Raw genomic sequence first — 14,108 nt, 5'->3', positions numbered from 1 at the left:
TAAGGAATGTTAAGGAAAACAAGTTTGCTTCTGTACCTTTTGGGTGAAACACTGAGTCGGAGGCTGAGCTGACAGATCATGAAACAATAATGGGCTAAAAATGACAGAGACGCTGACTATGTCGTGGTTAATATGCCTGATTCAGTGGGATAATGACTTGGGTTATAATTACAGACAATATCAAGCTTCAGGGGGTGCTGCATTTGTTGTTTTTCACTCCTTATGTTACAGGAAGTTGCAGAGGGAAGCAGATATACAGCCAGAGAGCTTTCATTGTGCAAATCACACAAAACTGGAGGTACACGCTGTTTAAAAATGACAGGAGAAACGTAATGCGTTGCATAGTTAAGCAGGTGCATTGAATAAGTTTGGCCGACACGCATGGTAAGAAGGGCTGTGGTGGAATAAGCCAGCACTGAGAAAGATAAAATATTGCATGAAGAGGTGGTGAGACAAATCCTGTGTCATTACAGCTTAGACCTGTCAAGAGCACATTAACAAGATTAGTGTGGATCTCTGTATTTAAGCCTGTTTCCTGCACTGGCTGAGGATGAAACAAGCTCACATGCAGCACACACTCACAACAAGCTGCTTCAGCTGTTCAGCAGGAGTTGTGTAACTTAAGCATAGTTGAGCTCAGTGTGTGAATGGGAGGATACATGAAGATCTGAATGAAGGTGAGCAAGATCGTGCAGATGGGCTGTTCACAAGGTTACTGAGAGGCTGATAGGAGTTCAGGAATGAAGCAGCAGTTATGAAATGTCAGCACAGGACAGAAAAACACAATTGTTGAATCAACTTTTTCTTTTTAAAATAAATTTAGTTTCTATTGAAACGAAATTGAAAGTTTTATTAAGACAACTGATTAATGTTATTTAACTTGCTTCTCACCCAATGACAGCTGGGATTGGCTCCAGCTGACAAAGATCAAGACAACCGGGACCGAAGGGCTTGAGTTGTAATCATGCCCAGAGCAGACTGGCAAAGGCAAGGCTCAGAGAGACAGGAGCTAAAAAGTGTTTTAGAAAGAGGCTGGAAAGAGGAGCTGCAGCAGGTGATGTGTTTTCTAAACATTCGAGCACGTAAACCTGCAGTGGTAACCGAAATTTAAATTATGAACCTGAATATAAGCATAATGTCTCCCTTCAATAATAATTCTGCAAATCAATAGCTCACTAACACACTGTATCTTGTGACTTACAGAAACAAAATGTGAAAATAACAATTTGCTTCAGTTTGCAGCTGAATTCCTCTGCAACACTTTTTACCGAACAAAATGTAACATGTTTATTGGTGATTTATTTATTACTTTCAATATATTTAAAGTATGGTATAAAATATAGATAGATATTAATCTTCTCATCTAGGTCTCATCCAAGCAAATAAGCGAAGTCCCTAAATCAGGCTCTGATTGGAATGACAGGAAGAAAGACATTTCACATAGCTTTACGTAATGGGTGCTTCTAATTGTTTGCCCTCAATTTTTCAGTTTTAACTTGTTAAGCACTTTGTAACTATGTTTTCTATAAAACGTATTATAAGTATTATTATAGTTATAATTATAATACATTTTTTGCCATTATTAGGACAAAATACACAACAGTCTACGAGCAAGTGGGACTAAGACAAAGTGGCATATAAGCAGAAGTCCATGAAAACCCCTAAGGAGGGTGGTGTCGTGCCTGGTCTTCTTTTTTTTCAAGCATGTGGACGTCATGAGAAAACCAAACCTATGCAGCAAGAGGTCCTGTCTTGTACGCAAAAGCATGTACAGACAATCAAGATGTGATCAGACAGAGACGTACAGAACCATATGATGCCAGTGCATAAGTATAAAAAAGTTTCCCTCATATTTAAGAAGAAACAGATGTGAGTGACTTTTGCAGCTGTGTCAACTGACAGGTTTGATTGAAGTGCGAATGAAATCAGTTGTGGAGAGGTGAAGTTTTCATGACTGCATAAACAAACACCCGTACTCATTTTGGAGTTATTTAGAGTGGTTCTACCATGGAACAAAATTATGAAACATGACCAGACTGGTGAGACGTTGGCCTGAATCTGATCCAGTAGTTAATTCCCAAATGGCCTGGCACAAAATGTGCAGTCTGGGGAAAGAGGGAAGGGATATGTGAAAACTACACAAACATTTATCCTCATGTAGGAGCGTGCTCGCTACCTTTGTTTTCGTTGATTTGGGATCAAGATCTATTTAGTTTATAATACAATATAATCACAGTACAATTTAATTACAAGTTACTGATGATATAACCTTTTGTGAGAGGGTATTCCTCCAGAACAGCAATAAAACTAACAGGCGCACAAACGAGCTCATGTTTTCAAACAAGCGAGACAAATGAGAATCTGACAATTCGAATCAGGATAGCACAGATTTAATTATAGACTCCAGTAACAATTATCAGTTACAGAACACAGCCTTTGACTGTACAGAATAATCTCTATGTAGTGTATTAGATTTCAAATAGTGTTCATTAATGTTTTGCTTTGGCATTTGGAAAAAAGAAAAATAAATACATTCATATTGCTGGTTGAAAAATTGGTAAAGTGACAAATTTAAACACCTATCATTAAAGTAATCCTTACAACACACAATTAAATTAAATCAAATGTAGTCTCATAGCTAAGACTTTACAATGATAGAAAAACAAGAATCACCCAAAACAAATCCCCAAAATAAACCCAACTTAAGGTTTCATACGACATGCATCACACAACGCTGACGACAAACATTCACATAATAATCTGGAAGGCTTACATTAAATATTCAATCATTACCTCAGATATCAGTGGCGATATCTAACCTGGAATGCATTACATCATGCTAAAGCAACAAGTGTGCCTATTTTTTTTTTAAATTAGTTTAAAGGAGAATGTCAGGTATTTTTCAAACTGGGCCCTATGTTCATAAATGTGGGTGTGTAAATAAATGGTACTTACAAAAATGTTTGGAATCGGTCCAGTAGAGCATCTCTGCTAGCAGCCGCATCTCGACACAGAGGCTACAATGCAATCTTATAGGATAACTTCAACAGCCCACAAAATGTCCGCTAAACATGCTTTTTTTCCATCAATAAAAAGCTGAAATGTTATTCTGGGTCTTTGCTTCAAGTCTGTTAACGTTACTCGTTTATCACTTTCCCCGGGTTGTTGCAAGAAGACGGTGGAGGAAACGTGAGTGCAGGTGAGAGTTGGGAGGAGAGTTTGTTTTCTACTCAGAAAAACCATTATGGCTGAATCTGTTACTGATGTGGACATGTAGTGGACATCTGATGAGCTGTCCCTGTTGCCCCATATGGTTACACTGTAGCCCCTGCGGCTGTGTTATGGTGCGGGTGGAAGGAATCTACCGTACTGATACCAAAAAGTTTTACAATTATCATTCATGTACACACCCACAAAAAAACCGAATTTCTCCTTTAACTTGCTCTCACTTTCAATGACTGAATTTACATGCAAATCAGTCTGGTTTCTTTTTAAACACCCTCATCTAATATTAGTTCTTCATTGTTCTAATCAGCCGCCATAATCATATGTTGTCACTTCACGGAAAAAACTATGTGGACTGGTCCAGGATGTTTTCTAAATTAATAGAAACCTGAGCAAAACTTAAAGTTAACCTCATCTGGGAAAATTAGATGTTGTATATAACCACAGTGAAACAGGAGCTCTCCACAAACAAACTCTTGAGCTTGGGTGGTGTGCTGAGGAAGGCTCTCTTCTCTGTTTGACATAAAAAGTTAAAAATGAAACGGATCAAATCTCAATATTAAATCGGCTTTAGATTACACTCATTTAAAAGTGAGTGTAAGGGAGCCAGAGCTCAAGAGAGGAACAAGTGGGAAATGAAGGGATTTAGGTTGCCACGCTGAAAGAAAACGTTTCCTGAAAATTTTTAAAGGAGTCGGAATGGTATGTTATTTAAAAAACGTCACTATGGGTGCTTATTGTTTAAAAATTCTAAAAACATCAAATAGAGTTGATTGATAAGCAGTAGATTAAAAAAATGTAAGGGATGACGCATCATGTCATAAAAGTCCATTGTGATATATGCATGACTTAGACTTCCGATTAATTCCATAGGGCTTGTTGACAGATGTGTATAACAGCGGTCCAGAATAAACATTACAAACCAACTGCACCCATTGCAAATAGTGTACTAAGTTGTGTCTTCCTGTTGGATCACTTCATAAACTGCAATTAAACCAGAGTGACATTACTGTCACAGGTGCTGAATAGAAGGAGGTAACCAAGCATTGTCTTCAATGAACCGCTGCCAAAGTCAACAACCACAGAACATCACATATCATGAAAGAGATCATAAGAGAACATATTCACCTACGTGTGTTCACCACATGCACACATTATTTTAGAACATGTGTGCTTAGATGTGGCCTGTGAGCTTTAACGTTGGTCTGAACGACAGCAGAGCGAAGAGGACAAGAGGTCACCCAGTGGTCAAGGCGCTCCGATATCTTTGTTTGGGTGCACCATTGTCTGATATGCTTTTGTTATTGCCACTTGAATGTGTAGTGACAGAGAGACAGTCACACAACAACAAAAAAGGACAAAAGAGGAAGGAAGAAGTCCCATAGGACACTTTCACAAAAGTGACATGTCTTTGTTGTCGTAGAAACTTGCAGGAATCAGACCTCAGAGGGATATGTGCAACATGCTACTGAACCAGATAGGAACGGATATACAGACTATCCTAACATCACATTGAATTTACTATTATCCATCCAATTTCTCTACAATCAAAATCAACAAAAACCCATCACAAAGGCTGGATGAAGATTAATAAAGAGATGGAAGAAATTCTCTCACTGATTTCGTACAACCAGGTATGTGATGTTTATATAACTACACAGGATTAGAAACGTCCGATTTAAAAGAACAGAGGGTGGTTGTCTGTTCCTGTTGCTCGCACTGGTGATAAAAAGCTACACCACACCTCCTTCCACTCACAGAGTGAATTAACATGAGGGCCTCAGCACGCACACGCACACACACACGTGCACGCAGGCACACACACGCGCGCACACACACACACTGTGTCATCACACTCCGAGCGCTGGGCAGAGAGAGTCCAGATCCTTTTGTGCATCTTCATCCTGAGGAGAAAATATTTAAAATACAGTGAAATATGATTGTGACTGATTAGGCAGCCACCCATACATTTCTATGTTTCTATTAACGAGACGATTTTCTTGAACTTGGTGGAAGGATGCCGTGTGGGTGAAGAAAGAAGCCATTACACTTTGGCATGGATCTGGACAAAGGAGTTTTTTCACTTTCACATTGCAAGACAGGGCTTTTTGTGATATTTTCACTGATTTCCAAAGGAATAATTCACAAACCTTGATGAGAAAATCAGGCACATTAATGGAGCTGATATCTATGAATGTGTGAAATTTAGTGCAACTTGATTAAGGGGACTGTTAAGCCTTGGTGGAGGTGCTCTCTACTGAGTGACGTTCTAGTTCCTAGTTTCTAATGCATTTTGTGTTGAGAGGATAAAAGGCATGAGGAATCACCCTGTGACGCATAAACACAACCTTGCAATACAACAGTGATGGAGTCTCACCTCTTTGGAGACGGAATTCATTGAACAAGCAGCTTCACACATCTTCTTGGCTTTTTCTCTCTGCCCCAGGTCTCTGTAACACTGTCAAAGAAGAGAAGAAACACTGTCAACTTGTTGAGTCCCAGCAGGATCCGATAGAACATTATGACAAAGTTCCTGGTACTGACCTTGGCTAGATATACATAGTTGACTTTTGAATACCCTGGATGGATCTCCTCAACCTGAATACAAACAGACAAGAAATGGTTATGATTCATTATCAAAATATTCTAGCTCTTTATGAATAATGTGTGAAGGTAATTTACAAGTAAAAAGCTGGTGGTACATTATAGCTGGATTGACAGTTTGATTGTACACCTGTATCTTCTCTACTTAAATAAAGATAGTGATCTGTGTATGTATGTGTATCATCATAAAGGACAACAACAAGAGACATTTTCCCCTGACTCAACCTGACGTTCCAACACAACAGTTAGTCAAGTAAAGATAACCACAGGTTAGGAGCCAGGCATCTGCTGCTGTAACCCTGCAGGATGTGTTAAAAACTCTCTGCCAGCGTCACAAGCAACATGTCATAACAGGACCACTTAAATCCAAACGATGAGTGAGACACACAAGATGTGAGGAGGAGAGAACAGGTATATTGCCCAGAGGCAAAAACTTCCTTTCTCTGCTACATAAACATTGAAAATGTGGCAACACAGATTAAGTCTTTTTAAACAAGGGTTTGGTGTTTGGACTCTGGGCACAGGGGCGACCTGGAGACAAGTTGCAGGAGCATGCTGGACAAACAGGACACTATGTGTTATGTAGCTGCCATCACTTTTACACTTTAGGTTCAGAAGTACTTAGTTTAAACGGTTATTAAAAAAAGTTGATTTATGTCTTTAAAATATTTCAGTTTAATTATGTGCATTTATATTAATGGAATTTACATGATAACTGCTTGACACACATTGATTTGCTTTATGTGAATGTACCTATATGTGTATTCGACATCTTGATGAATTATCCAGCAGTGAGTTTGGGTGATTGTTATTCTGTGCGAGAATGCTCTGTATTTACTAGTTTCATTTTATGATTTTTGTATTTTATTTTGTTAAGTTCTGATGGCATTTTGAAGGAATGTTTGATGGAAATAAATGCCTGTAGCCAAAAGAATGCCCTGTGTTCGTGTTTTAGCTGCAGGAGCTTCATGTCATCTATCAGATCAGTTCAGAGGACGACATGAAATTAATAGAACTGTGTGAAAAACTCTATCAGTCCTAATTCGAGTGCAGTTATTTCCACCCCTTTCACAACTGGGCAACAAGTAAAAAAAAAAGTCAATCATTTTGCAGCTCTCTAAAATCAAAAGGCTTTGCCACTTCATGCAGTGTTTGTGCAGGTGTGCAGAGGTGAGAAAATACACAGAACACTTAGACGATTTATTCCAGTTTGTACGATTCGTGCAAGGTGGATGTTTAGTGTTTGGTGCAACAGTTGGAAACAAGTTTTCATTCCGATGTCAACATGCGGTGACTTGTTTGGTTTAAGAACAGTCCTGTGGTCGAAAACCCTGCAGACTGATGTGAAAAAAGGTAATTTAAACTGTACCTTAAGAAAATTCTTAAGTGCATCTTCAATTGTGGCACTTGGAGGCTCTCCGAATAACGTGGCCGCCACTTTCCTCTCAATCCAAGACAACTGTGCGACCTGCAAAACAAGCAAACACCTGACAATGACAACTCCGCAAATGAGTCTGAGAGTGAATTTACACCAGGATAAATAAATAAACACAATGTATTAACTGCCTCCTTCACATGCTGGCAGTAGCAGAAGCACATTACTGCTCACACCCAGCAGTGATGTCACAGTTGCCCCATGAAGAGACCGGCACTTTGCTGCAGCAGGGTGACGGGTTAAATCACAGGTCGAAAAACAAGATTTCAGGTGTTGTCAAGATTCTCTTTAAGACTTTAAAGAGCAGTTGTGAATAACAGTGGTCATTATCTTCAAACAACACTTTACATCTACAACTATTTTACTGCTGCTTCTCTTTAGATATGAAGTAATGTGGGTGTTATTTTTTATCTTGTGTCATTTTGAGTTTTAATGTCTTTAGGCAAAAACATGTAGAATAAGAGCTTTAGTAGTGTCCTGCCACAACACATTTTGACATCATTTTTCTTCTTCTGTATTTTACATGACCACATGATATGGGAGTTTTTTTTCCACTATCTTTATTTAAGAGTGTGGTCTTTTGGTTTGGCAGCAGGACTTCTGCATTTGTTTTTTTTTCTGCAGAAGGTCTGTCAAATCTCCCCAACCAATAGAATGCCAGGTGTAATAATGATGAATGAAACTGTCCAACCTTCGTTTTGGTTACTTTTGCATTTCATAGTTGCTAGCAACAGAGTTCCAGTGATGTAAAAAACGTAAGATCTTTGATTTTGCCGGTCCACGTTAACCAGCGATCTGTTAGACTCCTGCTCCATGTTGTAGTTTTTCTTCAAGCACCTAGGCGGGCAGCACTTGTCATCACTACACCTGACATTCTATTGCTAAGGGAAATTCAAGAGCAGGAGAAAGAAATCTGAGAGACAATGTTTAACCCACACACAGAAGCAGCGTGAGCACGAGGAGAAGAAGAGCTGAAGTAGGAGGAAAGGAAATCTAAGCACAAGCAGGGTATATTTGAGTGTGAGCGCAGGGATTTGAGTGAAAGCACTACAGAATCTGAAAGTCCTGCTTACAAACTGAAAGAACATGCTCTTGAATAAAGATAGGAAAAAAGGCCATACACGTTCCCTGTGCACTGACACTTGTCTACTGACACCTCAGAGTTGATAATAACCACGACAAGCCTGGGTCAAACATGTAATGTTCCTGTCTCACACCGTTCATCAGAGCTATGTCTAATTGTAGGTGTAGCGTTGCTTTGGCGTCATCGCAGGACCTTTCAAACAGAACCTCTGGCTGAATGCAAACACTAAATCATTGTTGAACATGAGGCTAACACAGAGAAGCCCATAAAACTCAAAGCTGGAAAATATCAGGTGTTACAGCACCACTAGATTTACAGAGTAGCTCACACCTTCTCTAGTACCGACAGCATAGGTGAGTGTTATATGATTTTATCAGGTCAATCTACATAAAAGCCTCCTTCCTTTCTGGAACTTAGTTTGACAACTGGCACCACGTTCAGTGATAAATTAATAATAAAACAACAGCGGAACATCTGTAAACCTTTACCTCTAAATGACAATAATTCATCAACATCATTCACTGTATTTAAATAACAGCAAAGATTAAACAACTGACAGACAAAGAAACAATCAAGAGCTACTTCAAAAACAAACAGCAGCACTGAAAGAACATGAAGTGAATAGAAACAGGATGTATCTCCATGGCACAATATAACATCCCAAATCGTGCAGATGGAAAAATAAACCAGAGGGAAACCTAAACAGTGGGAATGAATGGGGGGAAATTGTGGGTGGGTTAGCAAAGGGAGACAGAGGGCATGTAGACTTGTCTATAAATCCACTGTTTGTGGATGTGAGGAGAGATGGGACAGACGTGTGACGGTCACATACGGAGTAGCACCAGCGGCCCAGCAGGTAGTAGGACAACGGGTCTTGTGGCTTCAGCTCAATGGCTTTATCCAGATGATCCTGGGAGGGGAGGCAGACAGACAGGGAGAAGATTTTCACTGTTGATTCATGACACGGCTGCTGTTTCCACTGCCTTCTGTTCTGACCTGATCTGTCCTGCTTCACCAACCCACAAGTATTTCACAAACACCTCACACACACGCGATATAGCCATGCAAGCACACACTCCTGCTGTCACGCACCCTCTCTCCCTCGTTCTTTTCCCTTCTTCCTCTGACTCAAGTTTTTTTTTAAATATACATATATATATATATATATATATACACACACACACACACACATTTCCCTTTTCAGCTTCTATCTCCTTCTCTTTCACCTGTCAAGAGTTTGCATGTACACAGTGTTTAGGGGAAGCTGCTGACAGAAGATAAAATGCTACGTGCTGTGTTCCACACACATCTTATGCAACTGAATGGCCAAAGGAGTGGCTTAAGTGACATGAGTAACTATTCCCCTCTACTCTAAGTACATGGGAGGAGCAAGTATATATACACAGTATGAACATGCATTTCATTTAACAGTCACAACAAGAAACAGAATGTGCAGTCCAAGACACAACATACGACTAAAAAACTGTTGGTGTTTGACAAGAACGTACCTTGAAGATGTATCCATTCTTTATCTTGTTCTGCACAGTGTCATATTCTGTCATAATTCCACACATGATGGCATACCTGCACACAGAGCACAGTGTTGTTGATAAGGTGGCTGTAGGTTTTAGTTAGGCCCATCACTTGTAGTTTTTACATACTCTATCTGTTGCCCCACAAAAAATAAATAAACAGCACTTGAATTAAAGGAAGAAGAGAAAACAACTAAAAGAAAGTGAAAATAAGTAAAACAAGTTAGACAATAGAGCAACCTGTTCATTAGTAATATGTTGATTGAAGTTCTTTTATATTAAAAATAAACAAAGATTAACTTTAGGCTGTAATTATCAACAGAAACTCAGAGTGGGTTATTTATCACAGTCAGAGGTTATTTGCTTTTATTTATTCTGGCAGGGAGCAAGGCTGTTATATTCCCAGGGTTTCCCGCAGCGCTTTATAGTTAAGGCGGCCGCCTTGACAACAACGGCCCCCCGCCTTGACTACGTCCCCCCGAAAATAAATAAATAAATAAATATTCCGCATCCCCGCATGCATAGACAGTAGGTTAAAATAAGGCCGCATCGCAATGAGGCGGAATAGCGGCATCTGTAGGTTAAATATGTTAAGCCATCTATCATCTGCTGTAACTGCGTGGCAAGGCCAACATTTCTTTTTTATCCGGAAAGAAGCTAAATCCGACAACCGGATAACATGCCTGTCATGCCTGTCTCCCCCCGATCCAACAGGCACCGGAGAAACGCAAACTCTTCCCCCCTCTTTGAGTCCATGGAGGAGACAAACTTTCTGCTTGTTATCAATGTAGTCTGCCATTGTTGACAGTGTGCTTCTGCCAGTGTTGCATCAGAGACGTGTACAATGTTTCTCAATTCAGGAGCAGCATCCTTCCGAGAACTTGGTCTCTGCAGCCAAAACCAGCAGCATCATTCGTCCACCCTTACAGCAGTCGCTGAGCAACTGAACTACGGACACTTACTTGGTTCATTTAAAATGCTGAAAAACGTGTACCATTAGCTGTTCAGTTGATTTGAAGCAGATACTTAAATTTATAAATGAATTCTTCCAGACATTTTTTCTTCCCTTGCTGCTGCCTCTTCAAAAAACAGACACTGATGCGCAATGAATCCTGGGATACGTTGGGCCGGAAAGGATCCACCTGGTGGAGCCTCCGTTGCTCAGGAGTAGAAGGACGGATATAATCTGTCTTCAAATGGAGCCTCTGAAAGATGTGGCCCCTGTGATGTAATGACGTGGCTCGATGGTGGCTGGAGCTCAAGTTAAAAGCAGACTGGTTCTAAAAAGATTTGGAAGTGGAACCAGCTCCAAACCAGCACTGGCTACCAGGTTCACCTTTGTCAAAAAGGGGTTCATGTGTTTAAATGAATAAAGCACAATACATGGCTCCCCGTTATTTGGAACAGTTTGGAACAGCTGTAAAGCTTTTAAGGACATGGACCACCATGTGTTTGGGATCGAGTGTCTTGTACAAAGGCTCCGCTGCCCAGCTGGTTCACAAATACGAATCTTTGACCTTGCCTGACAAGATCACTTCGGTCCTCATTGTGCCACATCTTTATAATGCAGACAAACTTATTGTCACCTCAGCCAAAAAGGGCATGTTTTCATTGCTATTTGTCTGTCTTTTTGTGGAAGTATGCAACAACTCCTGAACTAATTTCATTGAAACTTCCACTTTCTTCAACAAAGGGAATTTCCCAATTAATAATTCATAAATCTTGATGAAAAAAAACACGTTATTGAAAAAACGGGCAGTGAAATTTGGCACCAGCTGGTTCACTAACAATGAGTCAACCTAAGGGGGACTGAAAAAAGAGCCACAACAGTGATTGCTTAGAGAGACGCCTCGATAGACAACATCAGCAGAGATAAGCTGCTTCACCTTTTATCTCACTCTCTAATTAATACACTGACTTGAACAGGTGGAGGGGGAAACAAGGAGTGACTTCAGCTTTGGAATCTGTAAGTCAGCATGACGCTGAGGGTTTGGAGAGGAGAGAGTTGATCAAAGTCTTTTCACCGCAAGGCTGCTTTAATCCTGCTGGTACTTTGTCAAACACCACCGAGTGACATAAACACCCTTTTATTTAAAGGATCAGCCTCTACAGAGGTCATCTGACATGGTGGTGGTGCTGATGGTAGATGGAATCTGCAACTTTGCGTGTGTGCTGAGGTGTCTGGCATGTGTGAATGGATTTTTTTAACAGGGCATGATTTGGAGGTAGGTTACTGTAGTCACTCACTTTTTTTGTGTTTGCAGTGCCTGTTCTAAACCTTGGCTTGGGGTAATTCTCTGGAGCTACTTATGAATTATTTTTTTGTCATTAGTAAGTCCTCCTTAAACAGTTCTACAAATTTCATTTTTATTGTTTGTGGGCTTGGTGTAGTGTGAAGATATTTTTATATACAGTATATGGTGCAGAGAGAAGATAGAAAACTTTGTGTTCATCGCACCTGGTTTATCTGCAATTAAGATTTTTGGGTCAAGGTTTTACATTAAATGCAAAATAATTTGCTTTATTAGTTTTAATGTGTGGCTTTAATATACAAGTTGAATGATTTACTTAACTGCTGTTATTTTTTCATAGATTGCATGTCGACGTATTTTAGGTCTGTTAAGAAATCGATACAATCTTCAGACCCAAGTTGACAACTTTTGAGCCCTTGAACATGTCCTATGTCCAAATCGCACCAAATTCGACACTGTAAGAAAGAGATTTCTGGAATTAGAAGATAAATTGATCTGTAGATGGATGGATAGTGAACAGGCACAGCATGCTCACACAAATTTTTGTCTTTCATTCTGTCAAGTAAGAAATCGTGATTTTACTTCAGTTGACAATGTTCTATCTGGTGGGTGAACCAATCTACATAAGAAAATAAAGAAAACCACACAGATGATTGAGGGGGCTGTAATTGGATGATACAGCATACAAATATCTTTGTGCAAACCCCCATTCATGTGGGTGGTGTGGAAAATGAACAGTGACAAGACAATTACCAGCCACATCACTTTTAAGTACCCTATATGCTCTGCAAAGCAAGCAAAGGCATATGAATTGCAAGGAACTGTAACTAAAAAGATCCATGTTTATGTTCTTAAGGTAGTGCAGGGTGCAACCACTCTGCTGCTGGTTGGCGCTCGATGAGAGCAGAGCTCAACAACATCATAAGAGCAGAGATGCTATCTGCCTGCAGTTGTACTGCCTGGCTTCCAATCAAAACAGACTGTTGGATGTAAAGGCTTTGAGTAAATCCATCACCGGGGACTAAATATCTGCTGAGAGCAAATAGAGCCAGGACACTTGGCTACTGCATTTCAATCTAATTTGAGCTCCCCTCATACAGTATCCAGTTGTTCCACAATCCAGCTACATAATACAATTCAAGTAAATCTGAGTGGAACACATCATTTCATTATCAAGATTTCATTTTTAACAGCTAGGGGACCATTTGTTTGATTTAACACTGTCCAGACTGAGGAGACATTCACAGGACGTACAGTCCCATCTGAACTCTCTGGCTTTTCCTCTTGTACCACCACATTTTTGGCCTTGAGTGAAATGTGTTTTACAACAATTGGATCCATGTTGCTTCTCAGAATAAAATGGAAAAATGTACACTTTCTATATAGTGCCATCATCAGGTCAAACTATCACTTAGTCCAACACTTTGGTTCGACAAAACTAATGACATCCAGTCTGAGCCATGCATTTTGATTGGTTTTAATAAGCAAATGTTAAAATACTAATATGCTAAACTAAGAGGGCAAACATGGTAAACATTACCTCTGAGGCACTGGCAGATTAGCATTTTAATTTTGAGGCATCTCCGCACGCTGACATCAGCATTTAGCTTTATACACAGGTGCTGGAATAGATGTAGACTCTAGTTTATATTGCAGTAATTCAATACCATAAATGAAAACTATTAAAATTATCCATGGATCAACAGAAAATTAGTTGACAACTTTCTAACTGTTAATGAATTTACAGAGCTAAAAACAGATAATGCCAACTGTTCCATCTCTTTACTCTGTTACCAGAATGTTGTGCAGAAAATACTTTATTCTGGTTTTTTGATAACTTGAGCAAATCATCCTGCAGATCGATTTCTAATAGAAAACCTTTAGTAGCAGCTTTATGCAATATTCTGTTCCAACTGTACACTCTTTATTCCTTGAAGTCACCCGTAATGCACTGAAAGTGTATAATGATCCACTGC

General features: G+C 39.7%; 1 protein-coding gene across 4 annotated transcripts in view; it reads right to left on the bottom strand.

Moving 5' to 3' along the window:
• Positions 1–2,374: 2,374 nt before the first annotated feature.
• LOC109635895 (regulator of microtubule dynamics protein 2) overlaps positions 2,375–14,108 on the bottom strand; it is a 35,753-nt gene continuing 24,019 nt past the window's right edge. For all 4 annotated transcript variants that reach the window (XM_069538892.1, XM_069538893.1, XM_020097376.2 and 1 more), the window contains 6 exons: positions 9,857–9,932; positions 9,181–9,258; positions 7,199–7,297; positions 5,770–5,823; positions 5,603–5,683; positions 2,375–5,129 (listed from right to left, as the gene is read on the bottom strand). In XM_069538892.1, the coding sequence (XP_069394993.1) occupies positions 5,076–5,129; positions 5,603–5,683; positions 5,770–5,823; positions 7,199–7,297; positions 9,181–9,258; positions 9,857–9,932 (442 nt within the window). In that variant the 3' untranslated portion in view covers positions 2,375–5,075. The remainder of the gene's footprint in view (positions 5,130–5,602; positions 5,684–5,769; positions 5,824–7,198; positions 7,298–9,180; positions 9,259–9,856; positions 9,933–14,108) is intronic.

The sequence above is a fragment of the Paralichthys olivaceus genome, chromosome 14 (genome assembly GCF_024713975.1).
Source record: "Paralichthys olivaceus isolate ysfri-2021 chromosome 14, ASM2471397v2, whole genome shotgun sequence".
NCBI classification, from domain to species: Eukaryota; Metazoa; Chordata; class Actinopteri; order Pleuronectiformes; family Paralichthyidae; genus Paralichthys; species Paralichthys olivaceus.
The sequence above is the reverse complement of the archived record's forward strand: the minus strand, read 5'-3'. Positions and strand labels throughout refer to the sequence as shown.